This window comes from Triturus cristatus, chromosome 7 (assembly GCF_964204655.1).
Source record: "Triturus cristatus chromosome 7, aTriCri1.1, whole genome shotgun sequence".
Classification (NCBI taxonomy): Eukaryota; Metazoa; Chordata; class Amphibia; order Caudata; family Salamandridae; genus Triturus; species Triturus cristatus.
In genome coordinates, this window is record NC_140590.1 from 541439360 (window position 1) to 541452309 (window position 12950).

General features: G+C 42.5%; 1 protein-coding gene across 4 annotated transcripts in view; it reads left to right on the forward strand.

The window, feature by feature from the left end:
* Positions 1–12950, forward strand: part of FBF1 (Fas binding factor 1) — a 612463-nt gene that overhangs the window by 31748 nt on the left and 567765 nt on the right. For 2 of the 4 annotated variants that reach the window (XM_085616957.1, XM_085616961.1), the window contains exons 3-5: positions 1279–1475; positions 6277–6414; positions 7262–7289. In XM_085616957.1, coding sequence (XP_085473083.1) covers positions 6412–6414; positions 7262–7289 — 31 coding nt within the window. In that variant the 5' untranslated portion in view covers positions 1279–1475; positions 6277–6411. Of the gene's footprint in view, positions 1–1278; positions 1476–3154; positions 3221–6276; positions 6415–7261; positions 7290–12950 lie in introns of those variants that run through there. The other 2 variants (XM_085616960.1, XM_085616959.1) reach the window with 2 other exon arrangements.

The following is a 12950-nucleotide window of genomic DNA, read 5'->3' on the forward strand; positions in this document are numbered from 1 at the left end:
TGAAATGTGTGGTGTATACACAAATGTATCTGTCTGCACGTGACGTATTGAGCCAATAGGCTATCATTGGAAGCCTTGGAGATTAGAAGGGCACTACTAAAGGATTCCTTAATTCAGAATAGAGCTCAAGGTGATTAGGTGAGTAATTTCACCTTAGTAGGGAAACACACACGTGTTGATTTTTCTGTCTCTTTCTTGAGTAGGGTGCTTTCATTCCTTCACCCTGAAGAAGGCATGGCATAGATGCTCACAACGGGTCAAAACAGAATATACATGTGGCCTCACTGTAGGACTGAGTGGAAATTTAAGGAGAAGAATTTGCTTGTCTTGACCTTCAGATTGACATTGAGGGATTGTACAGCTGGGCCTGACAAACGATTGTACAGACAAAGAAATGCCATCATTTCTTTCTTAAACATTATCACACACTTTTCACTCAGCACGAGCACTTTTTTGTCTCACCAGTGCGCAGTGCACTTAGCCTAAATGGTCTGGTTGGTGACCTATTTCGAAATTGCTTCCACAGTATTGCATATTCTATTTTTTCTTAAGCTTGTGTGTTTCTTATAAATCTATTTTCATTGATTGTATATGAGGAGAGATTGGATAACCCCCTATGAACTAAGAAAATGATGATCAATTTATTCCAATAGACCCACTAATGATTTGTACTGTTAAAAGCCCAGGTTCTAAGGAACACAGCTATACCCCATTAAGTATTACATACATTATCTAAAGCATTTTTCAGGGTTCGACGGACCTGTTATGATTTACATTGTTGGGCATTTATCTAATCCTATAAAATAGCTTTTAATGAACCACATTGAGCTTACTTATTCCTGTAGCAACACCGTAATATTGAAGCTATCGTGGCTCATTGTTGCTTTATCAGTCCAAACCCTAGTCTAATGTACGCTTGAACAGACCACTGTGGGAGGCAGAACATTTGCATGAATAGATTGCATTGGACAAGGTCAACCCAAGAAGATAGTCTAGCATGAAAATCTTTGTTACTGTAGCATAAAGCAGAAAGAATGTTTGCCCTTTTTACTTCCAGAGTGGGAACAAAAGAAGTACCTGTAATCTCACTAGGTAATCGTGATAACATAGCTAAGAACAATGCTGATTTTGACTTTAAAGTGTTTGAATGGAAACGGTGGCCACCTTTCTCATATTGCTATAAGGCAAGGTATTCGTTTCAAAGGTCCCTTGAATATTCAGTTACTGTCCTTTCTCATTAAAGCATTTTTTAAACCAAATAATACTTTTTTATTTTAGGGACATTCACTTACTGGAAGTTGATGTCACAACTGGCTTCCAGGGCAGTAAGTAGGCCTGTAGGCCACCACCTCTCTTGTCTAGTGGATGGTGCTGTCAACATATTGTACAATTGGTACCTGCTTCCCACCCAGCCTTGGAGGCCATGGCTTGTCATTCATAAGGGCAATACCTCTCTGCAACATGCACATTGAAGGGTAAGAAAGCTGACACAATTTTTCCTCAAGCATCTACTTGTTTTTATTGGTTCAGAGATCTGATTACCCTTCCCTAGTTTGACACAAACCCAGCTGTCGTGATACAGACACTGCATGACCTTGGAGTAATATCTCTGGAATTGCCCATCGATGCAGCTTGTTCCTTAGAAGATTTCACTTATGCTCTCCAATGCAGTTTGGAAATCTTTACAGCATGCACATAGTGGAGTACTGCCACGGAACATGTTGGCTTTCATTTACCCAACCCTTTAGGTGTTCCATTCTCAAAGAGTCATATAATTTTGCATTTACATCAATCAGAGCCATCTTTCTGTAGTTTTTGAGATCTGATCAAGGGCCATTTCTGTGTAAGGGGTGCAGAACAGAGCAAAGCCAAGTGTTTTGTATGTCCGTAATTCTGAAGCACACATTGAATAACAAATTTAAATATATTGACAAGAGGGAGATATTCATGCTTAAAAACCACAGGGGGTGGTGGCACTATCTGCTCTGCACTTATTAATGATCACTCTGTCCCTGGTTGCCAATCATATGAGGCTCTGTAAAGCATGGTAGTCTCTTCAGAAGCATCATAAAGAGATTTGTTACGTATTTGCCATTAATCTGAAGAGATACTGATGATGTGGGCTTTGATCTAATCTATTGCTGAATTTCATTAGGTTCCCTTTTGGCTTCCCATGTTGCTCTTTGATGTGGGTTTGGTTGAAAAATTCTTCACCGACAAGTTGATGGTGCCAGCAAATTTTTTGCCTTGCCATGGCAGACCAAGCTGTTGCTAACAAAATGTTTTCGCTGTTGTCACTTAGATAGGATACCAAGTCTTTAACTGATGTTGTTTCCAACCAATTTCATATTTTTTGTGGTCAACCTCCTATTACTTGGTAGTCTCATGTAATTCTTACCAACTATGCAAAACCGCCAAAGACCCCCAGCCACTGTGTCTTTTGATGCACAGTACCTCATTTAGACCGGTTGAATATTTTAGGAAAGTGGTCGCTCTCCTTTCTTAAAATTATTTAATATTTGTTAATGGCCTGAAACAACCAAAAAAATGCAAACTTGTAGTCAAGAATGGTCATATTTGCCAATTACCCATATGAAATCCCTTGAGAATAATTCACTCACCTGATAACTATGGTGCAAAGCTTTCTTGGCAGAACAAAATGCCCTTTATTTCTCTGACCAAATTCTGTAACTCTCGATGGGGGAATTGGAGCAGCTGACATAAAAGTGTACTATTGAGCATCCCAGTTGTTAGTCATTAATGAATGAAATCACATCGCTCAGCCAATGAGACTGAGAAATGGATCATGTGGTGCGATGTACCCTGCCCATTATCCATGTGTTGGGTACTCACACATGGCTCTAACCAACCCTGCAGTGATTACAATGCTGAAAGGATGGAGAGACACCCAGTGAGACATGGGCTGGTTCGTAGACTAACTTGGGTGAGTCTGTTATGATCGGGGGGCAAGGCTTGGTCAAGTTAATTCATTGCAAGGTTTTAAAGGATGGGATGGCATTGTAGTATGAAAAGTTGGGGGTGTTTTTGAGAGCCCCAATCTATGTTTATTTGAGGACTTTTAGGGAAACTTTTATCTAATCAAAAACCTGTTTTTAGATATCTGCAGTTGAGACACACCTTTCTCCCCTAACAGGGACCTGACAGAACATCTTGAGTTTAGCCCACTGGAGAGGAAACCAATCGGGTCACATGGAGAAATGTAAGCTATCTACCTAACACCGATCCACCGTGCATTATTCTCCTGACACTGTCCTGGAATTATGGGAGCCGTGGGAAAAGGACGTGGGCTCCCTAGATGGCGGGGAATGACAATAAGCTTGGAAGGCCCAAAGGGAGGATTATTGAACTTTGGTGTTTTCACCGAATGTATTTCAACAAATCTAAATTATGGATATGTGTCATTCCCTCGATGACTATGCGGCGGGGACACAGAGCTGACATTATCCATACTGTCTGCAAGTCTCCTCGGCTCAATCTTCTGGAATTAAATTTGTAATGAATTAAAGAGAGTAACAGGACAAACTATTTGACTATCTCAAACTGGTGTAACTACACAAACAGTGAGTGAAACAGGAACAGAAATAAACTGTCATTAATCCATCTTGGCTTACTGCTAGTAAAAAAGATAATGCCAATCATTCGCAAGACTGAGACCTGCCCAGCACTGAAGACTGGGCAAAAGGGATGGTTCCGTCCAGGGCCTTAAAAGTACCCAATTACAAAGTGAGTGGATGTCTGCATAAATACTTAAAGGTCTGGGGGGATTAGATGGACTATCGAGGCATTGCCATTGACCCTTACCTGAGGTGGATAAGCCCAGAAATGAAATGATAGATGGCATTGTGTGTTTTTTTAATTTTTTTTTTAGAGTTTTATATAGCGCGAACTAGACCCGAAGATATCAGGTATCCGAGCGCTTTACATGAGCACCAATTTCGTTACAGATGGACACATTATGTTTTTTTAGGAACAGGGAGATTAAGTGATTTTCCCAGAATCACAGGATGTTAAGCGTGGTTGCCGAGACTGGAACCAGGTTCCCCAGCTTCGAGGTCCACTCCTCTAACCATAAGGCTACATCCTCTCCCTCATTTTTTTTTTTTTAAAACCGTTTTTATTGCAGAATCACAGGATAGGCAACATACATACACAGAGGCCCTGCACCCTACATCCTCTCCCTCATTGTGATGACTTTACTAAATTACACCATATCTTATTGTGGAAAATTGCCTTGTGTTGGTTGGAATCGCTGATTTTGAGTGTGATTTCTAAAACGTGCAACTGTTCTTTTAATGCATACCTTTCAATAAAAAAAGATTGCCATACTGTTTTAAAGAGTGTGTTTCATTCCCATGAGGCAGATAAGGCAGATAATTGTGTGATTCAATGCTCGTAGATCTAAAGCAGTTCGGTCATTGACTGCTTGACACAAGTTGGGCCTACCTGAGCGAGAATGCTCCAAAACTGAATATTGGTCTTCCTACTCCCTTTTAGTAAATCACAGTTGAAATCGCTTTTGACCAATAAAAACATACTTGGGGAAAATAAACTTGTATTGTAGTACATCTAGTAATTGGCATAGTAGTTGTTTGTTTTGTAAGTGATGCAGGTTAAAGTAAATGTTCATGACAATAAAGTCCAGTGCGTACATTTATATGTTAAATGAAAGACCAAGATTAGAAACGTGGTCCTAGTGACATGGAATCATGTGGTTCCCCCTTCAGATCAGGGCTGTACTCAGTTAGCAATGGTTTCCAAACAAAATGTAACTCCATTCAGAATTCATAGACCCTGCTTCTGGGGTGGGGGTTGCCCTGCCTAGATGTAGTGTACGCCATAGACAGTCTCTTCACTAGGTGGGCCTTGTAGGAAGTTTGCAAAAGCTGAGTTTTCTGACCGATAGGACCACTGCTGGCACAGAAGCAGGAAGCTTTGACTTCACCAAATACATCCAACTAGTCGACACAGAGCCATAATTGCAGAGACTCTATTCTCTTTTTATTCCCATATTAACTTAATTGGATAGATGAGCTCTATCCTTACTATTTACAGTATTCTGCAGCAGTCACTTGACAGACTCTTAACCAATTAGTCTTATTAGATATTACTCTGTTAGAGATAATTCTGACCTCAACATAAACGTATTGTTATGTACATTTACGAATTGCAGCATTAAAAAATGGCCTCATTGTGGGATGAAACCAGTCTCGGCTATTGACTGAGAATAGATTCTTCGCTGTCATCTTACACTACGAATTGTACCTCACAAACACACCTAGAAAGGAGGTTTGATTACCACATTGATAGTCTTCTTGCAAAATAACTCGTTTGAACTTGATTGGTTTAGTAAATATAATACTTCAGTATGGAGCACTGAAACTCTGATGTGTGCCATCCCATAATTGTAATACATGTTTTAGTATGTGCAAGCAAGCCTTCACAGGACCATTGGACATGTTAAAGTGATTGTGTTTCCACATTATCAGTACTTTATAGCAAAATTGATATATTTATTAAAATAATACTCCCTAATGCTTGCAAATGACAGTTTTTCATTCTGGTTTAAATGGCATTGTATGCACCACTGCTTTAAACAGCATGTGGTTTTACCATAAGTATATTTGTGATCATATTGTTCTTGACCAGTGGATCCTGTAGAGTGTATTGGCTCTGATGTTCAGGTACTCATTCCAATGGTTATGGGCAACCAAAGAGAAGGAAGGCACAAACACTAGATTTTGGTTGGAGCTCTGATGGTGACTAAGAACACTGTTGCACATGAAAGCTGAGGGATTGGAGATGGTGGTGGCTGTGATGGTAACTGAGAGAATGTCATTGATAGTGACTCTGGCTACTGAAACTGAGAATAAGGTATTGACACTGTTGGTGAGGTTGGGCATTGAAATCAATGGTATGGTGTACTGACACTAATGCGATTCTGCATGTTGACACATCGGGATTTGGGTACTGACACTGTTGGTTACTGAGGGGATTGCCACTCGAGGTATATGAAGGCCCAAGTACTGGTGGTAGCTTGAGTCACTGGCTCTGATAGTGACTGGGGCTGAAGATTTGTACTGATTGTGACAGAATTGGTTCTAGTTGTATCATAGTGACTAACACTCTGTGGCACTGAATGTACCTTATTTAGAATATTGTACTTTCAAGTATGAAGACGTTCCAAAGGTTAGCCTGCTACTTTGATGACCATATTTTTCTGGCAAAGAGAATAACACTTTTGCATTCTTTTTTCAGGGAAGACCTGGTGTGATTTTCCGAATGACTGGTGGAAGAGAGAATCAACAAGAGACCCAAGCATATATCACCTGTGGACACACACTGGAGGTGTGACTCGTAATGGGGAGAGCCAGAAGTTCCTAAGAGTAAAAGATGGTAAGCAAATGATAGCAGTAGTTTGGGTGAGCGGCTTGCAAAATCGAATGAGGTGAACTGTGCTTTCACCTGGCACCTGACCCGATGTTAAATTCCACTTTAGCCTCTCTCGCTACTAGGATAGACATAGGAAACTAGTATATTAAATCAATGTCAGTCTGTACAAGAGTAACCCAGCACATAAGGGTTCCTACCTCTTGAGGCATAGCTGCATCTTCTGACAGTGTGAGAGATGTGACTGTCCCCACTGACTCTCTGACAGCAGGAGTGGTGTTACTGCTACACAATGATACGTTAGGCTAAGTGCGATGACTAAATGAAACAGTGGGCTTTATAGCCTAGGAAACCTAAATGAAATGATGGCCTTTACACCCTAAGCGAACATAAATGGACAAAGGAATCTGGAGTCTAGACATTCTAGGTAATTTTGCTGAATTTCCCCCCTCTCACAGCTGATTGACCGTTACTGCATCCCTAAGACAGTGAGAGGAGTTATGCCTCCCCCCCACAGATAGCAGAAACATTGTTCCTGACACTCTCTGCTAGCAATTGCTGAGCCATTGCACATCGCTATATTTGGCAGACTATCACCATGTATTTCCCATCTTTTACATCAGAATATCTGGAGCACTGACTCAAACCATTCATTAAATTTCCAGTAGGTTTGTTTCATAATGAGCCTCCGAAGGTAGACTAAAAATCTTGAAGATCCCTATCAGCTGCCCTTTAAAAACCCACTATTATGTGTGGTTTCCCATCCTTGTAGCAGCAGCAGCTGAAGCACCTAGAAGTAATTAAGAAGTCCTTCATTTCATTTTTCAATAATCACAATGTGTTTCTTTTATAGGCAACAAGAAGCAAGAAAGGCCTAAAAGGTAATCTTTGATGTGTATCTATGGCTGCTTTCATTTCTCTGTAAAATCTAAACTTAATATAAAAAATTAAATAGCTTTAATCATTTTTCTAGAGAGGGGCATACATTGTTTGGGAAAGTTACTGTTTGACAGATTGGTAATATCAGGTTAAAGACAGCAGTTTTGACAGGTACAACCAGCAACACAACGTACAGCGTTAAACACTACATCATTGTGTTTAGTTGGAGCTTGTTATGTTGGGGTCAGCTTTCATAGTTGTTCAGGTAGTGTGTTTCCTGGGGTTTGCCTGAGATAATACCCCTGCCTTTGTGAGGTGTCTTAGGGTTAGTCTAACTACAGGTGTGTGTGGGGACCAGTGCGTTTGCCTCAGCATTTTCAAGCTGGCCAAGATATGTTGTGAATGGGTCCCAGATGTTGTGAGGTCGATTTGCTGGGGTAATGAGTGCTCAGTATGTGGTCAGTTGCGTTTGGCAGTAGGAAACATCGGCGAGCCACGCCTTCACGGATGGTGCTGTTTTGCGACCCCAGTGCATCTCCACCCTGTTCTTGGCCAGCAGCAATAGCTTCGCTACTAATCATTGGTGTGTGTCTGAGTTTAAAATCTGGCGGGGGGTCTAGCGTAATGGTGCTTATCGTTTTGTATACAGATCGCCAATATTCCGCCACCTTCAGGCAGTTCCAGGACAGGTGCATGAATGTGGCTTCCAGTGCGGAGCATCGTAGCCAACTCGCATCGTTAGACAGGCCTATCCTATTTAGGTCCTTCGGGGTGTGAATAGATTGTATGTAAATATTTAAAGTATATCAGTTGTAATCTATAGTTTGGAGAGAAACACTCTGTTTGTAAAATCTTTACTTTTAGTATCAGTCATCGTGCTGAAATTGCTGTGTTCTGCACTGTGCCTATCTGGGACAAATATACTGAACAAGGATTGCCTCCAATCAGATTGCTGTTCGAAATACTAGTGGATAAGTATGGCTAAAGTAAAACTGGTGTTAGTGAAAGTTAATGATCGGAATAGGGCTAAATAAAAGAAATGTGATATTGCACCTGTTAGAGGAAATGAAAACAGAGATTTTCTTGTAAGAGACCCACAGGACATCAGGATTTAGTAACTAAGTAGTCATGGATATAGGAAACCATGTATTCAGACACCACTACTGCAATACGATGGATGTCAATTATTATTAGGAAAGACAGGCATTGAATATTAGAAGAAGAAAAAAAGAATGGGTCTGGGAGATAGCTTATTTTTGTTTAGTAAAGGAAACGTTCTTGTTGCGTACAGTGGCAAGATCCATCGAGGTTTGGAGGCTTCTTCCATCAAAGATGATTTTTCACCAAATAAACAAAACAACTATCTTATTGTTTGGCAGACATATTTTCATTAAAGAAAATATGAACCCCCTTCAATGCAACAATGTATAGTCCCCAAATAATGACGGTACTGTAGTTGGTTTCTGGTAGATGTCACTAAACTAAAGATTGACCAATTTGAAAAAATGAAACTTTTCTTTTTTTACTCAAATAATTATATTAACATTTTTTTTTTGCAATGGCAAATATGTGTTTCAAATATGTTGCTTTGTGGCTTTCTTTTTTGAAAAATACATGACGGGAAAGTGAGACCTTCCACATAAAAGACTTTACTTTAGAAAGCAAAGCTTTTTTAACTAGACCCTAGTCTCCAGCTGGTAAATTAGATGATGGAAATTCGGAAAACCTTGGTAATTAAATTCATATACTGGTTCCAAAACAAAAAAACCTGTTTCTGTGATCCCTTCAGATTTAATAAGCGCTTTGAAGGTCAATACTTTTGATGATACCTATCTTGCTTTGTGTGACTGCGTGTTTGCTATGGATTACAGGTCTGTCACACAGCATGCCCCAAAGTTCCACAGTTAGTTTTCACACCCTGCGCAAAGGCAACAGACCTAACTTGCACAATATATATCCCATCATTGTCTCCTGTTAGATATGAGCTGCTCTCTCAGTAGGTGGCCCTTCTTTCCCTCAATGCCACCCCTAAGTTGACTCTAGGGTTGAATGCTTTCTTATTGACTATCAATATAAATGGAGATAACAATCTAGTGACAAGCACTGCAGATAAACATTTGACTTTTTTTCAGAACCTTCGCCCAGGATTCTGAAATAACATCTCCATATCTAACAAGGCCACCACAACCCTATTTCAATGTAGGAAAGATCTAAAGACACAGCTCTTATAAAAAAAAAGATTTACATTGTGATGCTTGAACAAATCACTCTCCACTCAGAACTCAGTTACCATCCCTCCCCTACCCAAGAATTGCACATACTATTACCTACATACCTTCTTTTTTTATTGAACATAATCTCCTGGAATTTAGCACATTTACCTTTGAAAGAAAATGCCTTAGGAGGTCATTTTAGAACGGGTGGTTGACTCTCCAGTTCACTATAGGCTATGTACTCTTCTACCTGGTGGAGATCTCCACCTGCCTGGGGCGAACCTTAAAAGTCTTCATTGCAGACCTTGATGCTCCATTGCACTAAAGGCAGAAAACTGTGGCTAGCAGGCGTCATGTTTGTTTCACCCACTCAACAACGTTTTTTGTTTATCAATAACAGAATCCCAACAATCCCTGAGCAGGTGTGTTCATTTGTGTTTTTTCCTGTTTGGAACTTCTATGCTTATCATGGCAGTTTCAAGCAGTAAAACGTACAGCAGCCCTGCTGACATTTATTAACTGACTGACGTGTGGCAAACAGACCATTTGTTAAAGACTTAGGACAACAAAGCCTGCTGAGGCTTCGCCACCTGAACCTTGGCACTTGGCCCATCTCTAAATGGGGCAGACCAACTGCAAATTTGGGTGACTGTTAGAAATGGGATTTCTGGTTCGCTAAGGCTTGCACCAAAGCCAGGCAGAAACCACCACTCTAGTCAGGGCAAGGGAGTTACACACCAAAGATAACTCCTGCTTCACCCCCTTGATAGCTTGGCACGAGCAGTCAGGCTTATCCCGGAGGCCATGTGTAAAGCATTTGCGCACGCACACAGCAAAAACATACCAGGCACACCACAAAAGGAACTCCACACAAAAATAGCCTTTGCATTCTCATAACACATTAGAATAGTAATCACATAATATACATTTTGCCACCTGGCACTAGGTCATATCTACAAAGGATTATATACACCTGACAGGGCCAACTGGACCACTGTCAGAACCATCACAAAGTGAACTTAGTAAATGTAGAACTTATCATAAACCTAGAGCACAACCAGTAATTACTGGCAACTTCAGCATCATTCTGTAACATAAACCACATTATGCACAGTACCACATTAGGCGCGAATTACATTCTGCGCCAACCTCACCAGCATAAACACATTATGCAATCCTCTCATAAGTCTAAACGCATTAGACCCTCACCTCCTAAGCATAACTCACATTAGGGGCATAAATCACACAGTGGAACATAATCTCACTAGCATAAACCATAATATGCGAACCAACCTCATAATCATAAAACTACATTTAGAGGTATCAAACCAGGGTGCGTAAAACATACTACATGAAACACATTTCCTAGCACCACATAAATCACATTAGGGCCTGGCGCCCTATTAACCTCATAGTCCCCCTGGCCAACTGGTCTTCTCAAAGGGGCTCAAATGCCCTGTGTCCAGAATTTCAGGGTGCTGCCAATGCAGCAGAACAGAAAGCGCGCCATTGCGCTGGGGCAGAGGAGTGCATCTCACTCCTATCTCTCAACACATGCCCCAAAGAACTTTGCCTAAACGTTGCAGCTGGCACTAAGTGCTGCGCAGCTGTGAATACCAAATGTGGGGCACTGGCACTGACTGTGCCCTGCAAACAAATATGCCCCAAAATGTTGCAGCTGCCTGCGCTCTCGAAGGACAGCTGGGATCAGCCATCAAACCACAGGCACCACGATGCCTCTGAACCCCCACTGGAGCCCTATGCAAACATCATGCCCCACGTTGGAGGGCGGGCACCGACAATGTGCTCCTCAATGCCCCCAAGTCGCAGCTGCCCCCTAACAGTTGGGGGCCGCTGTCTAAATGGCCAAAACGGAAGGGGAAAAGCATGGGTACTTATAAAATAATTATGCCCATCGTTGGAGCCACATGGGGCTCGAAAACCATCATGCCCCCGTTGGAGCCACATAGGCTCTTAAAACACCTATACCCCACGTTGGAGCACACAGGACTTTAAAACACAACGCCTGGCGTTGGAGCGGCCCACTGTCAGGTGGGGCCGCTCAGAAGATAGGCACTGGTGCCTCGATCTCACCTCCCCTCAGCCATCCCACTCACTGGGCTCTCTCTCGACTGGGGGGGGGGAGGTCTCCTCTTTGCGCAGCATCAGGCGGGGCTCTCCTCTTCATACGGGAGCCCCGTGCTGCTATCGGCGGTCTCGGACCCCCTTCACCTGGGCCCCCTCCTGGGACCCAGGACATAAACGCGGAGCCTGCGAGGCTCCAGGCAGCTTCTTCCGGTGGGCAGGACTTCCTCTCCCGGCCCCGCCCACGTCCCAGGCAAGGTTGACTTCCGGGTCGCGCTGAGAGTGGCCCGGAGAAGACGTTACCCACGGCTTGGGCAACGGTGGTGATTTTCAATCTCGGCGGCAGTGAGGGGTAGGCTCCCTCGTAATATAAAATATAAAGCAGGCCCTGCAGGATCAGCACCAAAGTACAGAACATTTTCATGAGGTCACAGCCCCTATATTTATATCACAAAATCCCTTAGTGTCACAGCACAGGGCTTGGGGGATACCAGTTAGAACCGGTTTAGGGGAGCTTTGGAGCACTTTGTTTTGCTCAGCTCCTCTCTCTTTTGTCAGGTGGAGGCTCAGGGATCAGACGCACCACAGGTGGCGGAGCTGGCATTGTGGAGGGAAGGCACATCCCTATTCAGGTCCCAGGTGCAACTCCTCCCTCCCATCTGCATGCAGATCTCTCTATTCACCACTGGGCTGACTCCCCCTTTCTCCTAGAGCCACCCACACCTCTCAGCTCCGGTCAATCATAAGCTAGACATGGTTCACTTCAGGCAGGCAGGCACACAGTACACAGAAATGGCAACTTCTAAAAGTGGCATTTCTCCACCAGTCACCATAAATCTGCACACACCATTGCGCAGCATTTATCCTCATGAGTTCATACATACTAAACTCGACCCTGCACTCATCTCATACCAGGAATTACCATGGACACACTCATCCCCAGTGCATTCCTATGGGAGGGCAGGCCACTCTCACCACACATACACAGAGAGCGCACGCACTTTACACTGGACCACAGTGCTAAAGTGCTCAGAGGCCTAAAATCACCAACACCAGGTTACAGAAAAAGACTAGGAGAATGCAAAAAGTTTCGGGGTGAACCTGCCAAAAGGGCCAAGTCCAACAGTGACTGTGAATTTGCTAATTACTGGAAGATGCCCATATCCATGTTTGTCATCCTAATTACAGATTGTATATATGCTGAAATACAATAACCTTTTCCAGACTTTAGTTAAGTGGACAGAGTCTAGATTCCACTGTTAATTAGCAGTGATCATTCCATCCTGCTTACTTGGACAGAAAAAGGCCTTGCAAGAAAAAACATTGCAGTGGAGAAATACTGCAATACCAATACACTTGTGTCCA